This window comes from Oryzias melastigma, linkage group LG23 (genome assembly GCF_002922805.2).
Source record: "Oryzias melastigma strain HK-1 linkage group LG23, ASM292280v2, whole genome shotgun sequence".
NCBI classification, from domain to species: domain Eukaryota; kingdom Metazoa; phylum Chordata; class Actinopteri; order Beloniformes; family Adrianichthyidae; genus Oryzias; species Oryzias melastigma.
Window position 1 is genome coordinate 6,050,114 of NC_050534.1, and position 19,944 is coordinate 6,070,057.

At 38.5% G+C, this 19,944-nt stretch overlaps 1 protein-coding gene across 1 annotated transcript in view; it reads left to right on the plus strand.

Moving 5' to 3' along the window:
- The window catches only part of LOC112156560 (proton myo-inositol cotransporter), a 158,582-nt gene that overhangs the window by 130,148 nt on the left and 8,490 nt on the right, over positions 1-19,944 (plus strand). The window contains exons 7-8 of the mRNA XM_036210240.1: positions 19,593-19,756; positions 19,829-19,944. Coding sequence (XP_036066133.1) covers positions 19,593-19,756; positions 19,829-19,944 — 280 coding nt within the window. The remainder of the gene's footprint in view (positions 1-19,592; positions 19,757-19,828) is intronic.

Consider the following 19,944-nt stretch of genomic DNA (forward strand, 5'->3'; position numbering starts at 1 on the left):
AACGTACGCCGTAATGTACTCGGTGACATACACTGTAATGAATGCTTAACAGACATTCATAACATATCAATACTTTTTTGGTCCACACTTCGTTACCGGTCCGCGTCTCATGGGTGGGGGATCCTTGTTTAGCATATGCATTTTTTTCCTTTTGTGGCCAGTGCCAATCGGCCCTCGGAATGGTATCGGTTCACACTAATGGGAACAGCCAGCATGTCAAAAAAAAGACAAGATGGGGACACTCAAAACATCAAAAAGTGACACCCGAACCATACGTCCATATATAACAAGTAACGCATTCTCACTGCATTTCTTATCAGGATTGGGTTGCGGGGGAAAGGAAAAGATGCCCAGACTGTCTTCTCCTCGTACACTTTCTATAGTTTCTGTATTCCCAAGCCAAGGAGACATAGTTTCTCCTGGATGTCCTGAGTCTTTCCTGGAGTCTCCACACGAAAAGAACATACAAACTCCACACAGAAGTATAGTGGGATTTTTGCCTAGCCATTGTGCTATCCTGGATATACTGACGTTGGGACTGGGGTTGTCTGGAACCTAAAAATAGCTCACTGAACGTTTTATTCAAGGATTTTTTATCTTCACTGGTGTCTGTGGCAGACATGAAAACCTGTCCACCTTTAGCCACATTTGTCATGGGAGGGATCACACGCCAATGTAAGGGTGGGGTCATCTGGACCCCATAAGATAGCACAAGAGTTTTAACAGGGCCTTCTTGCTGTGAGGCAAGAGTGTTGCCCACTACACCACTGTGCAATCTCTGAAAAAACACAAATTCAAATTTAATTTCCAAATGAAGAAAATTTGAACTAATAATTTCAGAAAATTATCAATGACATTCACAAGTGTTTCTGTTTTGCTGCTTAGCCTCTTGACTACCAGCACTAGAGAGAACATTTCTAAAACTGAATATCTCACCACTACTGCACACTATTGAATCAACTCCTTTTGACATCTACAGACGATAGTTAGGGTTTGGGGCGTGGCTCTGGCAATTGTTTAAAACATGTTTTGACTAAACTTTTTTTTCTCTGGTAGTCAGGAGGTTTGAAACACTAAGACCCTTTTTATTGAATTTATCAATTTGGCAACTGAAAGGCATTTCTTCCTGAAGAGTTTTTAAACCAGGAAGCAGTGGATGCAGTTTATTTAACTGTTCATGTATCTATATGTTAACCAATCACAGAGTGATGTCATGGAGGGCACAGCATTATATAAAACAACCTAAAACAGATTGGAAAGAGGCTTGTCTGGCAGTGGAACTAAACTCTTCTAATCTAACTTCACTAAAAATAAAGACTATTGTAATTATTACCCAACATAATACGATTAGTACAAAATTATTAGAAATTAGAGGGTTTTAATTATTATTAAATAGGTTTGTTTTTCTGTTGCTAAAACCAGTTGAGTTAGTTTTTATTCCATTGCTTCTTTATTTGCCTTTAATGTGAAGTTGGGTCATAAAAGCCTCATGAAGAGCCTCAGACAGTGAAACACCACAGCAAACGGGTGGAAGGATACGCCTGTAAAACACAAGTCCTTAATTCTCTCCTGATTTATTCCTGCAGTAAGCATCTTCCTAATGAGTTTGTGGTCTCAAGTCACTAGTTTAATGTCTTTCACAATGCAGCTTTGTGCTCGTTTGCTAAATTATGATCCCATTTAAAGTGAAATAAAGCAAAGAATGGATAGAACTTCGCAAGCGTGAACAGTTTGGGACAGTTTTACGAAGAAGAAAAAACACAGATGTCTTTTTCCAAACGCTGGGTTGAAAGCTTCAAAAACGGTCTTTCCTTAATGATAATGGCAGCTGGTTTATATAGGGCTCTTCATTATCTGTGCACTCAGCGTGCACCACTTCAAAAGACATCATTTGCAAATGCAGGTTGAAGGATTTTCATGGGTATACCGCGTTGACCTGTGTGTCTAATTCATGTAGTGTTTTTTTTTTGAAAATAAAACTTACATTTTATCAAAGGAAAAATAGTTCTTGTATTATATTTAAAGCACTTTTTAGATTTTGCAAATAAGGTATCAGTTTTCCTTAAACAACATGTTTTTTTTTCAAGAAGCTACATTTCTCTCACTTAGTTATCCAATAACTGTGAAAGCCCAACGTTGGATGTTGTTGTCCGGATCCGGCCCTTGGGGTAATATTTCAGCTACATGCTAGCTGCTTTGGCTAATTTAGGCTTTTTTCCATTTTTTTTTTCTTCTTTTTTTTTGTCCATTTTGGAGTTAAGTAATATTTCAGGCATATGCTAGCTATTTTGGCTAATTTGGGCTTTTTTGTTTTTTAGGCTGTTTGGGAGTTTAGCTAATATTTCAGCTACATGCTAGCTGTTTTGGCAAATTTAGTTGTTTTTTTTAAGTTTGTTTGGCTGTTTTGGAGTTTGGCTAATATTTACACGTTAGCTGTTTTGGCTAACTTAGGCTTTTTTCAGTTTTTAGACTATTTTGATATTTAGATATTTTTTCAGCTACATGCCAGCTGTTTGGGTTTTTTTTAGGCTAATTTGGCATTTAGCTAACTTAGGCTATCAGCTTCAAGGTTTTTAACTATCAATTTCACCATCTACAGCTATCAGCACTAGCATCTGCAGCAGCTAAATTCAGCTCACAGCATTCACACTAGCATTATTCCAGGCATCATAATTATGTTAAAAAGTTATGGTTTAAACGTTTTAAAAATGTAGTTTTAGAATGTTCAATACATGTTTATCCTGTTCGACTCGCGACCTAAGGTGTGTTTTGGATTTTGACCCCCTGTGCGATTGAGTTTGACACTGCTACTTTAGACTATCTGAAGAGTAGCTAGGAAAACAAAGATTATAAACTACAGCTCTGCTGCTTGGATTTCCTCTGCATCAGGTGGTCACTCCTTTCCCACAGTGACGCTTGTCACCATCCACTTCACTTATCCTCAACGTGAGTGACACCTGGCGTCTGAGACCTACAGCTGCCAAAGGAGTCTTCATTTACCTAAAGCCAGCCTGCATCACGGCAGCCATGAAAAGCAGCTAACTCCCATAAGATGCTGCTCGAATAATCAGTCTTCTGCATTCACTTTTCCACTAGAAGTGCTCCCTACTCTTGAATACAGATCAATCCTGTCAGCACCAACAGACCTCTTTGGCCTTGAACAAAAAAAATTATATTCAACCAGAATCCACCTAGGAAACAAACTAATTGGCTGAGATTCCTGCTGATGAATACTGAAGCATTTATTTGTCACAGATAATAAGCCGCTCCTGCAAACCAGTTAAGTGTTTATTTGAATTTGATTTGCTTTAGAGGTTTTCTTTATTAAAGCATCAATTTATGGACAAATGCATTTAACAAACGCGTCTGCTCGGGTTTTGACCTCAACGCAGGATTTCTGCACACATACCTCCCACAGCCGGTGAAAGCAATCATCATGCATTAGCCAAACTGTTATTAGCTGGAGCCCTTGTGGACGACTGCACACTAAAAACGATTCACTGCTTTCATTTGTGGAAAGACGAGACCCTTTAACCAGCACTAGAAAGTAATAATTCCAAAGGAAGAAAATGAGTTTGTTATTATTTGAATTGGTGAAGAACTAAAATAATACTTCTGTTTTGAGCCGTGGGTTTTTTGCGTTGATGGGGGTTTGTGGAGGGTTCTTGAGGTACAGCTACCTTCAGGGACATCATGAGAATGGAACGTACCATTATTATGCGTGTGGTAATTGTTTTGTGAAGTATTTGTAAGGATAATGTAAGCAACACACGTTTGTGACAACCCTTACTCACACAAATGTTGCACGGTATGTGCAGATAATTCGTAAGTGCCCACACAAACTACACCCTGGTTGTCTAATTTTCTCATTTCTAAAAGCCTTTCTGCATGTATGAATGTGTCAAGTTCAGATTCAAATTCTGAATCCGATTCAGGTTGTGTTTTGAATTCAAGTTCTATTTGAAGTCAAATCTTTATCTCCAAAGATCATATTTTAAGGCAGACATAGTCACACCCACTTTGCTTGCATTGAATATTTGCATTTGGTCATTTAAATCAAACAAATTTGCATACATTTCTGTGCAATCTGTTTTCCAAAATAAAAGCTTGTAAATGCTTTTGTTCTTCCATAATATTTACAGAATCCTTATCATTGGTTAATGTAGTAACTAAATTTAACTTATCATTTTTTTTTTAAAACTTAAGAATTAGGAATATGGAGCGCATTATAGTAAATAATACATTGAGTCTGGAGGCTTGTATGTGGTTTGTTTTTCCCTTTCTCCGAGTTGATTTAAACTCATGTGTCAGGTGCTCTGTCTCTCTGGACCCTCTGCTTGAGATATGAACAACATCCTCGCCCTCATGCACACGCATTCAAAATTCATCCTCTGCCACAGGAACCTGAGGGAGAAGACACATATTGGTCAATAATACATCAGCCAGGAAAACAAAGCGGTGACAGGTGTCTGCTCTGCTGCTCGTCCTGCCAGCCAAAGTCCCTTCCTGCTCCACCATCAGCTAACAGTTGAAGTGGCGGATGACTGAACTGAGAGGAAAGATTTTTAACTTCTTTGTTCTCATAAAATAAATAAGACACAGCCGAGGGCTAAACGAGGAATCCATCCATCAGTGAAATTAGCTTCATAATCACGCCGGTAAAGGTCACCGTGGGCTCAGATTAGCAGTGTTGAGATTTGGACTAAAAGAAGAAGAGAGAAACACAGATCGAACTACGAGACAGAGAAGAAGCAGGAGGGGATGAGAGGAAGAAGTAGAGCGATGACACTGATGGTGATGAAGAGGGGAAATGGACAAAGGCAGATGACAGGGGGGGGCAGGGTAAGATGGATCCATGAAAGAAAATGGAACACAGGGACTAAAAATACTGAGGAGAAAAAATGTATCCACTTCTTTTGTTGCTGGCGAGAGTTTTTTTTTTTTGGTAGGGTTAACTCCTTTCTAATTGTTCATGTTTACATGGGATTTTATGTATATTATTTTATGATTTATGTAAAAAAAATACTGGGAAAATTAGGGTTTAATTCCCTTATTTGAGCTTCATCCAATGTGGGTCCTTGGGCTGGACCCTATACACTAATGTCTATGTAGCCACATGGAGGCCAAAGTCTGGTTCTCCCTGTGCCCGTCCCCAGCCAGGATAAAATATAGAGTTGTGTCAGGAAGGGTATCTGGTGTAAAAGTCTCTGCCAAATCATCTTTGAAAAACAGTGAAAGCTGATTCGCTGTGGCGACCCCTAAAAGGATAGATTAAAAGGTAAACAACAGGCTGTTTTGGGGTTTAGCTAATATTTCAGCTACATGCTAGCTGTTTTGGCTAATTAAGGCTTTTTTATTTTGTTTTGTTTTTTTAGACTGTTTTGGAGTTTAGCTAATTTTTCAGCTACATGCTAGCTGTTTAGGGTTTTTTCAGTTTTTAGTTTATTTGTAAGTTTGACAATTTTTCAGCTAGCTGTTTTGGCTAACCTAGTTTTTTATTTTTATTTTTTTTTTTTATTTTAGCTGTTTAGGCTAATTCAGCATTTAGCTAATATTTTACCTGGCTATCAGCTTCATCGTTTTCCGCTATTAGTTTCAGGGTTTTTAGCTATCAATTTCAGCGTCCAAGTTTAGCTTACAGCATTAACACTAGCATTAAGTAATGCTTTATATCTAGTTGATACGTGTATTTCTGAGACCCCTAAACCATTAGCATAATCCAAACTTTCCTTAGAAACCTGAACTAGGTTCATATTTTCCTATCCTCTGGTTCATCAACATTCCAGAAGGGCTTTTCCTGCTCATTTCAAAATGGTTACTACCATAAAATGTAAAAAATACTTATGGCGGGAAAGGTTCTGATAATTTTCCAAAAGTTTATCATGAGAATATATCCTATTATTCCTTTTTTAAATTACTACTTGCTGTATTAAAGGAATGCTAAATTTGTTGTTAATAATTCTTTATAATACTGTTACACCATTGTAAAAATGTGTGGATCAAATTTGAGACAAGGGGTAATTAAGTTATTTTTTCCCTGAACATTCATGTAGATATTTTTGCATCTTATGCTAATAGTGTTTTGAGCAAAAGCTTACAAAATACACACACAAAGAACTGATATTATAGTTTTATTTATTTATTGCGGATTTCATTAAATGTTTAAACAATATCTTAATTCCAAAACACTTTTCTGTATATAGCGGACTTTACAGGGTTAAGTCAATCCTCACACGTAACCATGGGGAGCTATTTAACAATACTTTGACTTGTGTCCAAATTTTATCCAAAAAATACTCAGTGAGAATTTTAAAATTCTGAAGCTACGTTCACACCGCCCAAGTTCAAGTGAACACCGTCAATGACATGTGCTGGTAAACAGAAGCAAATTAAAAGAAGTCCCTCATTGGATGTCTAGTGTGACTGACGGGAACGTAGCTTAACAGGTTTTTTAGTATTTTAGGTCAGCTTGAAAATCTTTTAAGAAAATCTGTGTCTGCTCTGATCATTTCAGATGATAAATGCTTGAAGAGTCACACTACCAAGTCTTTGGTGAACCTTAAGCCTCTTCTAAAACGCCTCTTCTATGCCATGAAAAGACAATGCCTATAAAATCAATCCCACAAATATAGTCCCCAGGGCGGGCCATGTGTGGCTTCAGGTCAGTGTTTGTCAGGACAGGAGAATAGTCCGGAATAACTTATTGGTTAGTGTCCATGCCCCTGTTCCTGCCGACTAGGTCATTTATAGCTTTGTTTTTTCAGTGGAAAAGTACTGATTAGGTCCTTGAAGCTTCCCCTAAATGGTTTCAACTAGTTGGGGTTCCATGTGGGGTTAATGTAACAATGTATTCACCAATATGTTAATAACAAATTATAAAAGCGCAGCATTGTACGAAAGAGAAAAAACAAAAAACATTATATACTATAAAAACCCTTAACTTGCAGACCCTTTTTGCATCCTTTTTTGTTTCTTCGCTGTCAGTGTCTCTCGGGGACGATGATGTCATGTTGGATGTTATTATGGATCAGTTGAAACTCGCTTGTAACTTCCATAAAACCACAGTCTGAAGTTCAGTGTGTGAATTTGAGATGCAAAGTCAATTTGCACACATCTTTCTGCAGGAACACCCACACAGAACTAATAAAATTAACAAAAATGAAAAGAAAATGCACCTTGACATGGAGCTATTAGTCCGTCGGCGCCGCCAGTTGCTAGGCAACCCATAGTATAGCTCAGTATATAGAATCTAACTACAGTAATGTATAAGTACACTATACTATCTTTTCTAAACAAAAGAATATCAAACGTTGCAAAAGTTGTTACATTTCAGGTTTTTCTGTTTCTTCTTTTTATCTAACGTCTCATAATATTGATGCTGGATAATAATTGGATTAATCTTGTAATTTTCCTTCAACATTTTTCTTGGAACTCTTCTACAGCCCACCCTTAGAGACTATTACTACTCACTTGTGTCTAAACTGTGAGAAACATCAGGAAGAAAGAATAAACTTTTATTAACTTTATTCTTGATGATCTCTTTGTTTTCTTTTCTTGATTCATAGAGTTCATGAAGAGAAGTATTGCAACAAAATCTAAAGGGTTAATTCATCTTTTAAACCAATTATAGCGAGTGGACATCAGAGCGCTGGGGATCAATATCTTTACTGGCTGTAGACCATAACTGTAAATTGTGGCAGAAAACAAAACTCCAGGCACCAAGGTGTGAAAACAAAGCTATCAACACACAGGAAGGTGACATATTGTTTTTACAGGTTAGTTGTTGAAAGACTTTCATGAAGTCTTAGGTCAGATATTGCAAAAAGACTTTGCTTTAAATAGAGGCCAGATTTAGATTATAATATCTTTGTGCGTAGACTGCAGCTGCATGCAGTGTGACACTTTTTGTCAGCCTGATGTGTTTGCTTTTGATCAGGGGGTAAATTTGAATATTTCTCATCAAAGAGGCCATGCTGTGATTCCATTGGAGCCAAAGGATGAGGTTGTTTTAACGGAGCAGCTTAGGGAAAGCTTTAAAACACGAGCAACTGGTGGTAAGAGCTCTATGTTTTATGTTTTTTTTTTTAATAGCGTGTGCACAAAACAAGCACTCTAAAGAGAGTGCAGACTCCCTGTGGGTCTGCCAGCAGAGCGGCCATGTAAAACTGGCTTTTCGTGACATTTTCAGCATGATATTTGTCTGCCGGACCATCTGTGAGAGCCAACTGGATTGTGTCACAAACAAAACAATTATCAGGAAACATGCAACTTACACTTATGTTTCTATAATATATAGTCCTAAAAACAACAAAAGAAAGTGTTTTTTTGGATGGGGTATGTTCTGAAATTGAACAAATAGTTGGGCTTGATTTGGAAATTAATGTTTTCTTTGTCTCAAAAGGAACAGAGAAACATCGAGCGGCTCAAGAATGTTAATCAATAACTAGAATTTTAAAAATACACATGATGAAAGCGCCCTGTAACAGATTGGTGACTTTTTCTGGGTGTACCTTTGCCCAACAGTAGCTAGGATAGGCTCCAGCATCTCTATGATCCGAGAGATGGATGGATGGATGGATGGATGGATGGTTGGTTGGTTGGTTGGATTAATGGACAGATTGATGGAAATATTGGTTAGATGGGTGGATGATGGATGGACATATAGATGGATGGATTAATCGACAGATGGATGGATAATTGGATTGTTGGATGGATGGATAGATGGATAGATGGTTGGATGAATGATTGTTAGATGGATGTATGGATGGATGGATGGATTGATAGATGGTTGGATGAATGATTGTTAGATGGATGTACGGATGGATAGATGGATGGATGGATGATTGGATGAATGATTGTTAGATGGATGGACGGATGGATGGATTGATAGATGGTTGGATAAACAATTGTTAGATGGTTGGACGGATGGATGGACAGACGAATGGATGGATAGATGGACGGATTGTTAGATGGATGGGCAAATGAATGGATGGATGAACAGATGGTTAGATTGATGGATGGATGGACTGATTGTTGAAGGGATGGAGGGATGGAAAGATGGATGGATGGAGTGATTGTTGGAGGGATGGATGGATGGATTGTTAGATAGTTGGACGGATGGACAGACAAACTTATGGATGGATGGATTGTTGGATGAATGGACGGATGGATGGAAAGATCGTTAGATGGATGGAGGGATGGATGGACGGATTGTTAGATGGAGGGATGGATGGACGGATTGTTAGATGGAGGGATGGATGGACGGATTGTTAGATGGATGGAGCATCGTGAAGGTGTAACTTGAGAAGTATAGTTTATCTATATCTAAAGGAGTTTCATTAGCAGTTATCGTATATTTCTTACAGTTCGACCCTCTTCTTTAAAGCTACGTCTTGAACTTTTTTTCTTATTAATCTTAAATTTTGCATCTTAAATGCAAATTTCATTTCATATTCACAGACACACCAGATGCCTCATTCAGGTGAATGAAGAGACTCTTCGCTCCTAGTTTTGTCTTTTTTAGTGGTCATTCAATCAGAAGTGAACGACTCTTAAGTGCACATTCTTTCTCTGTTGGACCTCCTCCAAATTTGTGCGTTTCTTGAGAGATCTCAATTCAGTTAAGTTTGGAAATAAACACACAAACACAGGCTAGATGATCAGACAGAGTCAGGGACTTGAACTGCATCTGTATCTCTTGCAGAAGCTTTCTTAAAAAAAGAGACATAAGGAAGGCATAAACTAAGTGATTGAAGATGTAACACAGTGTAACTCCAGGACACGGCGGACTCATTTAGAGTTTTATTCATTCTGGCCTTGCAGTGAAAGAGAAGTAAAATAAGCAGTACTCTTTCAAAATAAAAGTTGTCAGCCTCTGCAACCTCAAGGTCGGCTTCAGTTTTGACAAACATACCTAAATAACACGCGCTCTTTGACATACCGTAACTCTATGACTGTTTATGCAATAAACGTGAATCAACTGATTCAGAGAAAACTGTCTTTCATTTCTGCTTTGCATTATTATGTATGGACAGAAAATAGTCTCACTGGACTTTAGTGTGCACAGTTCTTGATTTTTCGCTTTTGTTCAGATGAGCTAGCTGGATCCAAAAATAGAGGTCAACTGATTTTCATAGATTTGCTTGTAGCATTTGCACAATTTGCCCTATGGACTTGCTGACACTGGTTATAAATCAGAAACGTGAGCATCTCTATTAAAGACCTCTCACCTCTAGAATTGGTTCTTTCCAAGGAAGAGGCTTTCTGAAGAGTTATCGTGATACTGTCTGTCGGTTTACTCAGACTGGAATGTCTAAAATCAGACCGTTTGATTTAAAGCGTGTGCATTTTTGGCGAGTTTTTTTGCTCCAGCGTTAATGTGACGCAGTTCATTTGCATTCATTTGAAAAATGGGTCACTTCCCAGGAGATTCTCTGTTTCTCTGTCTCGCATCGCTCTTTCTGCTGTGACTCCATCTCTTCACCTTTTCCCATCTGTCCGTTTGTTCTTGTTCACACACCCACAGTCACCGTCCATCCATTCTTCCTTCTTCTCACCTCGCAGTCTTCTCTCACCTCCTGCTCTCTCAATGCAGACCTCCTCCGGTGTCTCCGCTCTAACTCCTGGTTTCCATTCACGCAGTTGTTCTCTCGCTCAGAATGTCACTACTTCGTTATAGTTCAACCAAACTTCATCTTATCTATTGTCTATGAATCTGAACTATTAGTTACACAGGTAAATACCTCCCTCTTCCTGTAAAGTGAACAGAAAACCTCAAAATGTTTGTGTCTTTTGTCAGTTTTGCAGAGATATTTAGTAGAAACGAATAAAAACCAGGAAGATGTAGACAGGTTTACAACTAACTAGTTTACATTTAATTATATTTTAAATGGTCAATTCTGTTATTTTGATGTTTAAAATAAAAAAATAAGTAGTAGTACCTGAACTTCAGGCTTAAAAAAAGTCATCATTAGTAGTACCTAAAATTTAGAAACTTTCAAACTTCAGTAGTAGAACTTGAATTTGAAATACAAAGCCATCAGTAGAAGTGCCTAAACTTTAGGCACTACTTAAAAAAAACATTTAAAAAACATCAGTAGTAGTACTTAAACATTAGGTACTACTTTTAAAAAACATCAGTAGTGGTACTTAAACATTAGGTACCACTTTTAAAAAACATCAGTAGCGGTACTTAAACATTAGGTACTACTTTTAAAAAACATCAGTAGTAGTACTTAAACATTAGGTACCACTTTTAAAAAACATCAGTAGTGGTACTTAAACATTAGGTACTACTTTTAAAAACATCAGTAGTGGTACTTAAATGTTAGGTACTACTTTTAAAAAACATCAGTATTAGTACTTAAATGTTAGGTACTACTTTAAAAAAACATCAGTATTGGTACTTAAATGTTAGGTACTACTTTTAAAAAACATCAGTAGTGGTACTTAAATGTTAGGTACTACTTTAAAAAACATCAGTAGTAGTACTTAAACGTTAGGTACTTCCTTGAAAGAAACAACTCCAGTAGTAGTACCTAAACTTTACTTAAAGATATATATATCACAGGTGGTACCTAAGCTTTACTTTTTAAAAATTATATATCACTACTAGTTCCTAAACTTAGGTACTATTTTAAAAAAAAACATCAGTAGTGGTACTTGAACTTTAGAAGCTACTTTAAAAGATATTTTAAAAAATTCTAAGTATTAGTACTTAAACTTTAGGTACTTCTTTGAAAAGAACAACATAAATTGTAGTACCTAAACTTTACTTTTTAAAAAATATATCACTAGTAGTACATAAATTTTACTTCTTAAAAAATATATACCCTTAGTAATATATAAACTTTAGGCACTACTTTTAAACATTTTTTTAAAAATCAGTAGTAGTACATAAACATAAGTACTACTTACAAAAAAAAACATCAAAAGTAATACTTGAACTTTAGAAGCAAATTACAAAAAAACATTTGAAAAAACAGTAGTAGTACCTAAACTTTAGTTACAACTTTGAAAAAAAAAAACATAAATGTTACTATTTTAAAAAACATTAATATCGGAAGTAGGACTAGAACATTAGGCACTCCTCTAGTTTGTATTGGCATCCTACAGGCTTCTTACAGCCCCTTTGGTATCACCTGCAAACCCCATACATCCGTAAAGGGCCAGAATTTACCACCCATACAATAATGGTACGCTCCATTTCCATAACACTTCTTTACGCCGCCGTACAAGTCTCAACACTTGCTCTCCTCGTAAGATGTATCTAAATTAATTAATTAGATTAATTATTCACAGATCATTATTTATTAATTGCACAGAATTATTAATTGCATGACAACACTACTTACTTATTTTATTATTCATGAGAATTCCAAGGATTTGAATTTTTTTTTTTAAGCAAAGATTTTTATTTTTTTCTGGCTTAAATTTATTGCATTTTCAGGAGTTTTTTGATTGGTGGATGAGGTGTTCAATAGGTGGATCCAGAAGAATTTTAACCCTTATTTATGGACTTTCCTGCTGCATCCAGTCTGTCACAATGCGCCGTCCAGTGTGTTCTATATTTATGGTTATGGTTCAGCCACTGTGACTGCCTCAGTCTGATCTCATTTCTTTTAATTCTTCTATCACTTACTTTCACTATATGGAGACATTGCTAGAACCAGAAATAGGAACGTTTCCAATTTGTCACTATTTTCTTCAGCTGAACCAGTGGGCGGAAATAAGGTGAGACAAAGGACTGTCTTCGCCAAGAACAATAAGATGTTGATACGAGCATCCGTGCTGCTAAGCGACAACACTCAGTAAACAGGAAAGCCAACTCCTCCAATTAAAGCCAGAACTGACAATGAATTTAGTTTCAAAGAAGAAGACGGACAAAAAGCAGAGTACGGTGGCCATAATAAAACAAAAAAAATAAAATTAGACAAGTTAATTATATATGTATATCGATATATTTTTTAGTCACAGTATTTGCTAGCCACTTATTATCTGCAAATAGTCATAATATGAAATCACACGCAAAATTGTTTGTTTAGAACTTTTATTTTTAACCCTTTGAATCCTAGCGTCTAAAATTCTGTTTTTGTCAACTTTTGAATTCACCTATATTTTCAATTTGAAAGACTACCTGCTTGCTTATTTGGTATCATTTTAATCAGCATAACTGCACTTATGTATCACTGCCTTTATTTGTCATTTTCCATGTTGTATTCACACACTAGACATAATATCATGCAAAAACAGAAAATTCTGAATGGAAAAATGGGATTCATTTTTCTGTGGAAACTCCAAAAATGTTTAACAAACTGTTTTTACAACATAGAATAAAAGTTTTAGGTGTAATTTTATAAAAACAACTACTATAAAATTTGTCAACAAACTAATCAACATATTTTTGAATTAAAATACTAAAAAATCCAGGCTAAAGTCACACCAGGCAGCCCCAAAATATAAGAATTTCTCTCCTAAGAGCACTGCTGTCTATTATACATTTTTCCTGGACTTGTGTTTTTTCTTTTTTTCCAGCTTTTCCTTTTTTCTTATACACTTTTTTTTTGTTATGCTTGTGAAAAATAGTAAAACAACTTTTTTGGGAGACGTCTGATCCAGCTGGATTTCAGGTCGGCTGCTCACAGGTGGGGGCGTGTCTGTCTTCTCTGAACTGCCACACACGGCGTTTGTGAGCGTATATACATCTATATATATATATATATATATATATAGATGTATATACGTATATATAATAATACAATATAAAACACACACATGTATATACTGTATATATATATATATGTATACATACACACATATTTATATATGGATGTGTATATATATATATATATACATGTGTGTGTGTATTATATTGCATTTAATTTTTTGATATACTGTGATATCTATTATATACCATATACATTACAGAAAATCTGTCTTTTCTCTTTGAATCTCATTTATTTATTTTACTTTAAGAATGGAGCCTGTTAGGAAACAAACATACACTAGTACAAGTGGTGATTTTTAAGTCCGCAGGCAGCATAATCCTTAAAGGTCTTCCCTCAAAGTGTCACAGTTTGCTGGTAAATCTCAGCCAAGATTCAGTTGTCAATAATCATTGAGCGTATTGACTTAAAGACGTCTTTACAAACGGCAGATCACTGTAATTCTGTTGAGTCTACTTACAGCGAACTACCTCATAAAAAAAGCCATCCTTGTCATCTGGCCTCAGAGGAGTGATTTATTTCACTTTGAGAAGTGGGAGTAAGTGGTAACCTCAGAACTGTCTCTTAAGGGTCTCTCGTGTTCAGATAGACGATAGTTTACGTCTTTAAGTGTTTTTAAAAGGTGAATTTCTCGTTGCAGTTTGTGGTTCTTATATGAGGAATAAAAAGGATCATTAAAAAGAAAATGAAAAGTTACAGCGTCAAACAATGACAATAAATAAGAACTTTGTTTATTGAAATAGACACAAAACTATCAATGCAAAGAATCGCACTATTAAGTTTTAAAAACGTAATGTCTGATCAAAAGAATTAAGAGCCCAGACTGACTGAGAGGTTTGGAAATTTCTCCCTTTTAATCCAACAAAACAATTGATATTCTACAATTTCAGTAGACGTGCAGTTTTTTCTCCGAAAGCAGGAGAGACACTGAACGCAGTATTTCTGTACTTTGATAGATACATCGGGCTACCTTGGGGTGACTTGCTGCTTCTGCCCCGCTCACAGTATTTCCTGTCATTTTGTGACATGTGATGGATGACATGTGGTGGGTGTTTCATACTGAAAGATGTCTCAAACTGTCAGAAATGACAGCTGAAACCATTTTTAAAGTTGTAACGTTTATAGCAAAGATAAAATATATATTTAAATATGGACCCAGGAGCTTGAGGCTCCTTTTGAGCTGGAGATGTTTTTAGGATTTGTAGTCTTTTAGATCACAGTTGCTGATACAAACGTTTGCCTGAGTCACTCCTCTGGTTTGGGTAGGGGCTCCATTTGCTACTGACACCTGTATTCCCTTTTTATAAGACAGGTTTTCCAGAATCTGGATCATCTCTACAGTTGTTTTGATGCTTCTTTTGGCTCTTTTAGCTTTTCTACATTTCTCACTATAACCCTCCTCATGTGTTCATCCAGCCCTACAACATCATCAGTTCCTCATTGCCAACTTTCTAATTTGCATATGATGGTCCATCAAGATGTTAATAGAATCATTTTCCGCCACTTTTAAAGATGGTGTCCACTTTAAGAACAATCATATTTGGATCTATTGTAAAAGCGTTTCCAATGATTTTTTAATTATGATTAGACAACACGGTTCGGGGCCCCTCTACGTCACTTTTTGATGTTTTTGGTTTCCCATTAAAACAGGGGTCCCCAACCCTCTGAACGTGATGCTTGGTTAGGGTTAGTGTACTGGTACTGGTCTGGTACTTATTCCGGCACTGGTTCCCTAACCCAGTAACGGTTCTGCGTCCCTAACCCTCGAGATGCAGTACCAGGATACAATACCTGGAAACAATACCAGGACCCCGCACCAGACCACTACCCTAACCCGCGTCCCCAACCCGCAAGTTGCGGTACCAGGACTCAGTATTGGGATGTGGTACCGTGACGCATTCTGGACCTTTACCCTAACCTGGTACCAGTTCTGGGTCCGGTACTCCATCCGAGGGTCAGGGGTACCAAAATCAGGGGTCCCTAACCCTCGGGACGTAGATCGGGACGCAGACTGGTCTTCGTCCCTAAACCGGTACAGCATCTGGTACTGTGTTAGAGTACGGGGTTATGGCTAAGGTACCGTTCCATGTTTCAAGGGTTGGGACCCTTGATTTGGGGACCCCTAATCCTTGGGGTATTGCACAGGATCGTGTCATGGTACCTCCTCCTGGTACCACGTCCCAAGGGTTGGAGACCCCTAATTATCATATGCATTTTTTCCCTGTGCGTGGCCTGATACCAGTTCGCGACCCGGAAGTTGGGGACCCCTTATTTAAAGGGAATAGCCAGCATGTCAAAAACGACAAGTAGGAGACACCCAAAATGTGATGAGCCTGATACTTTCTGTCAGCATTTCCACATCGAACCACCAGAGGGAGCCCTCACCTGAGTGCTGACCTTGCTCTTCCTCTCCACTCTCAGCAGTCACTTCCTCATCTGCATCTCCTCAGCTGTTTCCCATCTACCTCATCACCACCAGTATTTAGTCTGCCTTAAGTCAACCCTCTTAGTGCGAAGTCTTGTACTGCCCTGCATACATTTCTGAGCGTTTCTCATTGTTACTCCTCCTGGTTTTGATCTCCGCCTGTCTCCTCGTCTTCCTGTCTGCCTCGACCCATGCCTGGACTCTGACTTGCCTTTGCCTTGTACCTTTGTTTTTGGTTGTTATTAAACCTTGGTTGCTTATGGATCCAAACGCCTCTGCATCTTCGTCACACATACGTCCATATATGATGAGTTGGGAGTAAGAAACCGCTTGATTAAGCCATTTTCATACAAAATTTTAAAAAGCTTTCATTTTCTAGGACTTAGTTTCTGCAGAGTGGCAGGGATTCATCAGAAACTCCCCTCTGATTTGTGTGGGACTGTTGGCGCAGAGCAACCCCGCCCCTACCTCCCATCACCCAGGACTGAGAGCTGTCTGTTTACACTCTCTCCTGCTAGCTTACACTCCGTCACACTCCCAACCTAAACTTACTGTTGCAACAAAAATGGCGAGCAATATTGGAGCTATGTAAATGTGAAGTTTTGATCCAGCTCAGATGAGGAAAACAAAAAAGTCTATTCGTCTGCAGGTGGATTCATCACAATGGAGCGGTGAGGTTGTGGCCTCTTTTTCAAACTTCATCTCTTTGTCTGCTTCTGATTCACCACAATTTGAATAAAGAAAAATTCAGACATGTTATTTAAAGCTTAATTTTCTTTATATATGTTCTCCATAAGAACAATGCCACTCCAGGTGTGAGACTAAGTGTTCCGTGTCTGCAAAGCTTCCTCGTTCTCTTGCGCTAAGAGCTCTGCTGCTGTCTGCACTGCAAACACAAACCTGACACTTGGCGTACAGGAGGTGGTTGATCACGGCTACCAAAGATTAGGCAGACTCCCGTTTGCTGCTCGGGGGCTTTGTAGGTCTGACATGCGCCAACTTGGCATTTCTAACCAACTTTAACAGTTTAGTGCAAGATGTGGTCAAAAATAGTCTTTCCTGTTGGCCGTAATTTAATTTTTCCAAGCCTGAACTTTGTGTGTATGTGTACAGGTGTGTAGCATAATCAGTAAGAAGCTGCGGTGGAGATGGAACGCAGCAGGCTGCACTGCTGAGAACAGAAATAGAGCTTTTATTCCCAATGCTGCTTCAAACCTACACGTTGTTTGTGTGTGTGTGTCGTACACATCTGCTCCTATGTGTGTCAACCCAACAAACACATTTGCTCGATTATTTCCAAATTTGCAGATAACTAATAATGCCTCGCTTGTGAAGCATTTACATGTTTTTCTCTTCTTCTGTCTGATGACATGAGAGCAGAGTGCCATGCTAATCCCTCATTTCTGTGTGTTTTCTGATGAGCCTCTCTTCTGGGTGCTTGACTCTAACTCTGCTACCACTCTGTGGACTCTTGGCAGGAATCGGCGTTTCTCTCATCTGTCTTGAAAGCGTTTCATCCCGATCCGAGTGGAAACGAAGCTGCACGCAGGTGTCGGCTGTTGACCACGGCCGGTCGAGAGCCTTGTTAATGGTGATTGGGAGTGATCTTTCCACTCAGAACAACACGGTGTAGAGTTGCACTGATGGCTGTTGCACCGCGCAAGAGGGAAAGCCACCGAAAAGCGACTGCTGAGAGCCTATTTATAGCTGATTGCTTACTGTCTCCACATTAGTACACGGCACTCCAGTGAAGAGGCTGTAGATAGGGTTGCGCGGTCCAAAGACACACTCACTGGTTCTGTATTTTTACTGACCAGTTTCCATCGTTCTCTAGAAAATAGGATGACTGACATGGACTGTACATGAGAACTGGACTGAGTGACCCCCCCCCGGTTTTCAAACAGGAAGTACCTGCTGGATCCAAGAAGCCGTAGACTTCTTGGATCCATTCTATTGAGAAAAATACAGCTATTACTCAGTTATTATATCTGTCAGAGTAACCATTTTGTTCTTATACCTTCTTAAAATTATTTTTTTTGTATTGTAAATTATTCCGTTATAAACTGAACGACCAATCAGACGCCTCAATAAAAGTATGTGGTTTCACGATAAACCTTTATAACGTTTGATTAGATTCTTCGGAGCTCAACTTCCACTGGTGAGGATGCCTGATTGGTGAGAGTGGTTGCCATAGAAACGTTGACTCAGACCAATCGACTGGGTCCAACATGGTGGTGTCTGTACTGTGTGACAGAATTGACTTCATTTGGTTGGAGCCAGAAGTAAACTATTTTCAATGGGTGATGTCACACTCACTTGGTCCAGTTCTCAGTTACAGTCAATGGTTTCACACCAGAAAAGATACTCTGGTATGTAGTACCATATTTTCCACACTGTAGGGTGCTATCAATGAATAGTTTATTTTCCAACCTATAGGTCTTGTATTAGGTGTACCTAACTATGAAAGATAAGAGTCGTAAAGCCAGTGGATATGTCTCCACTTTAGCCTTGTGTTCTTTTTTTATTTTTTTATTTTCCTACTTTCTCCTTCTTTCTTCTCTTTTCAGTCTAACAAGAAATGTCTGTAAATTTGGCCTCATATACAGAAGGGGTTTGTACAAATATACACCTTGTGTGTCAGAAGATTCATAACCATTTGTAACAATAACAATCTCTCCAATGCAAAAGGCCTTCAGCTCTGATTCGTTTGCTCAGTTGTTGGACAGAACAAGTTAAAAGAAAAAAAAGGAACTTTGATTTTTGTTTGTGTAGTAGGTGTGTCATGATATTGTAAGTAACATGTACTTGTGTTGTTCAGATGATGCCATTACTCTAGCCTCACTGATCGCCATAGACTGTATATTAATCTACTGGATATTGCAAGTGTTGCGGTCCCTCATAGGAAATGCCTTACCTTTGGCCCCCGCGAAATCTGTCCAGGAACTTTGCCGTCACTTCCTGATACGTCTACCGCCATATTGCAACCGATCGCCACCCTTCGACACCGATTAGTCCGAGTTGGTCTGAGTTACATTTTTAGATGAACTACTGTCAACCAGTCATGAGTGATCTTGTTCCGGCTTGTTTAAAGTCCACACCCCTCCCACTTAAAGCGGCTCGGGGGAATCTGTCAATCAAACATTAGAGGTGGGGACACCAGGCACCACATGCTTTTACTGAGGCATCTGATTTCTAATCTAATCTGATCTAATTTTATCTAATCTGATCTATGCATTCATGAGCAGCCAATGAAGTTGGGATGATTGGAAAACTAGCAGGTTGATAAACTGCAGGACTGGGTTTGGGCTGCTCTTAGCGTTTGCAATTTACTTTTTACTTTTATTTTCCTGCTTTCATAAGTAACTTGAGAAACTATAATCCTGTTTATTTTGATGTTTTTCACTTTAGTAAAGTCATTCCATTCTTGTCTTTGTGTCACATAGGTATTACAGCGCCACCATCCTGCAGATGTCAGGCGTCCGAGACGACAGGCTAGCAATCTGGCTAGCAGGACTCGCTACCCTCACCAACTTCCTGTTTACCCTCCTGGGGGTGTGGCTAGTGGAGAGGGTGGGTCGGAGGAAACTCACGTTGGGCAGCATTCTTGGTAAGAGACATTTTAAAAACAGAGGTTTCCACAGCAGCTACGTGCTAACTGATGCATCTGATCTTCCAACAGGAACTAGCTTGAGCTTGAGTCTGCTAGCTGTTGGTTTCCTCATGTCCGCACAGCACAGTCCCCCCGTCACCTTCCGCCCCTTAGACCCCGCCACGTCCAACTCCACCTGCTCCAAG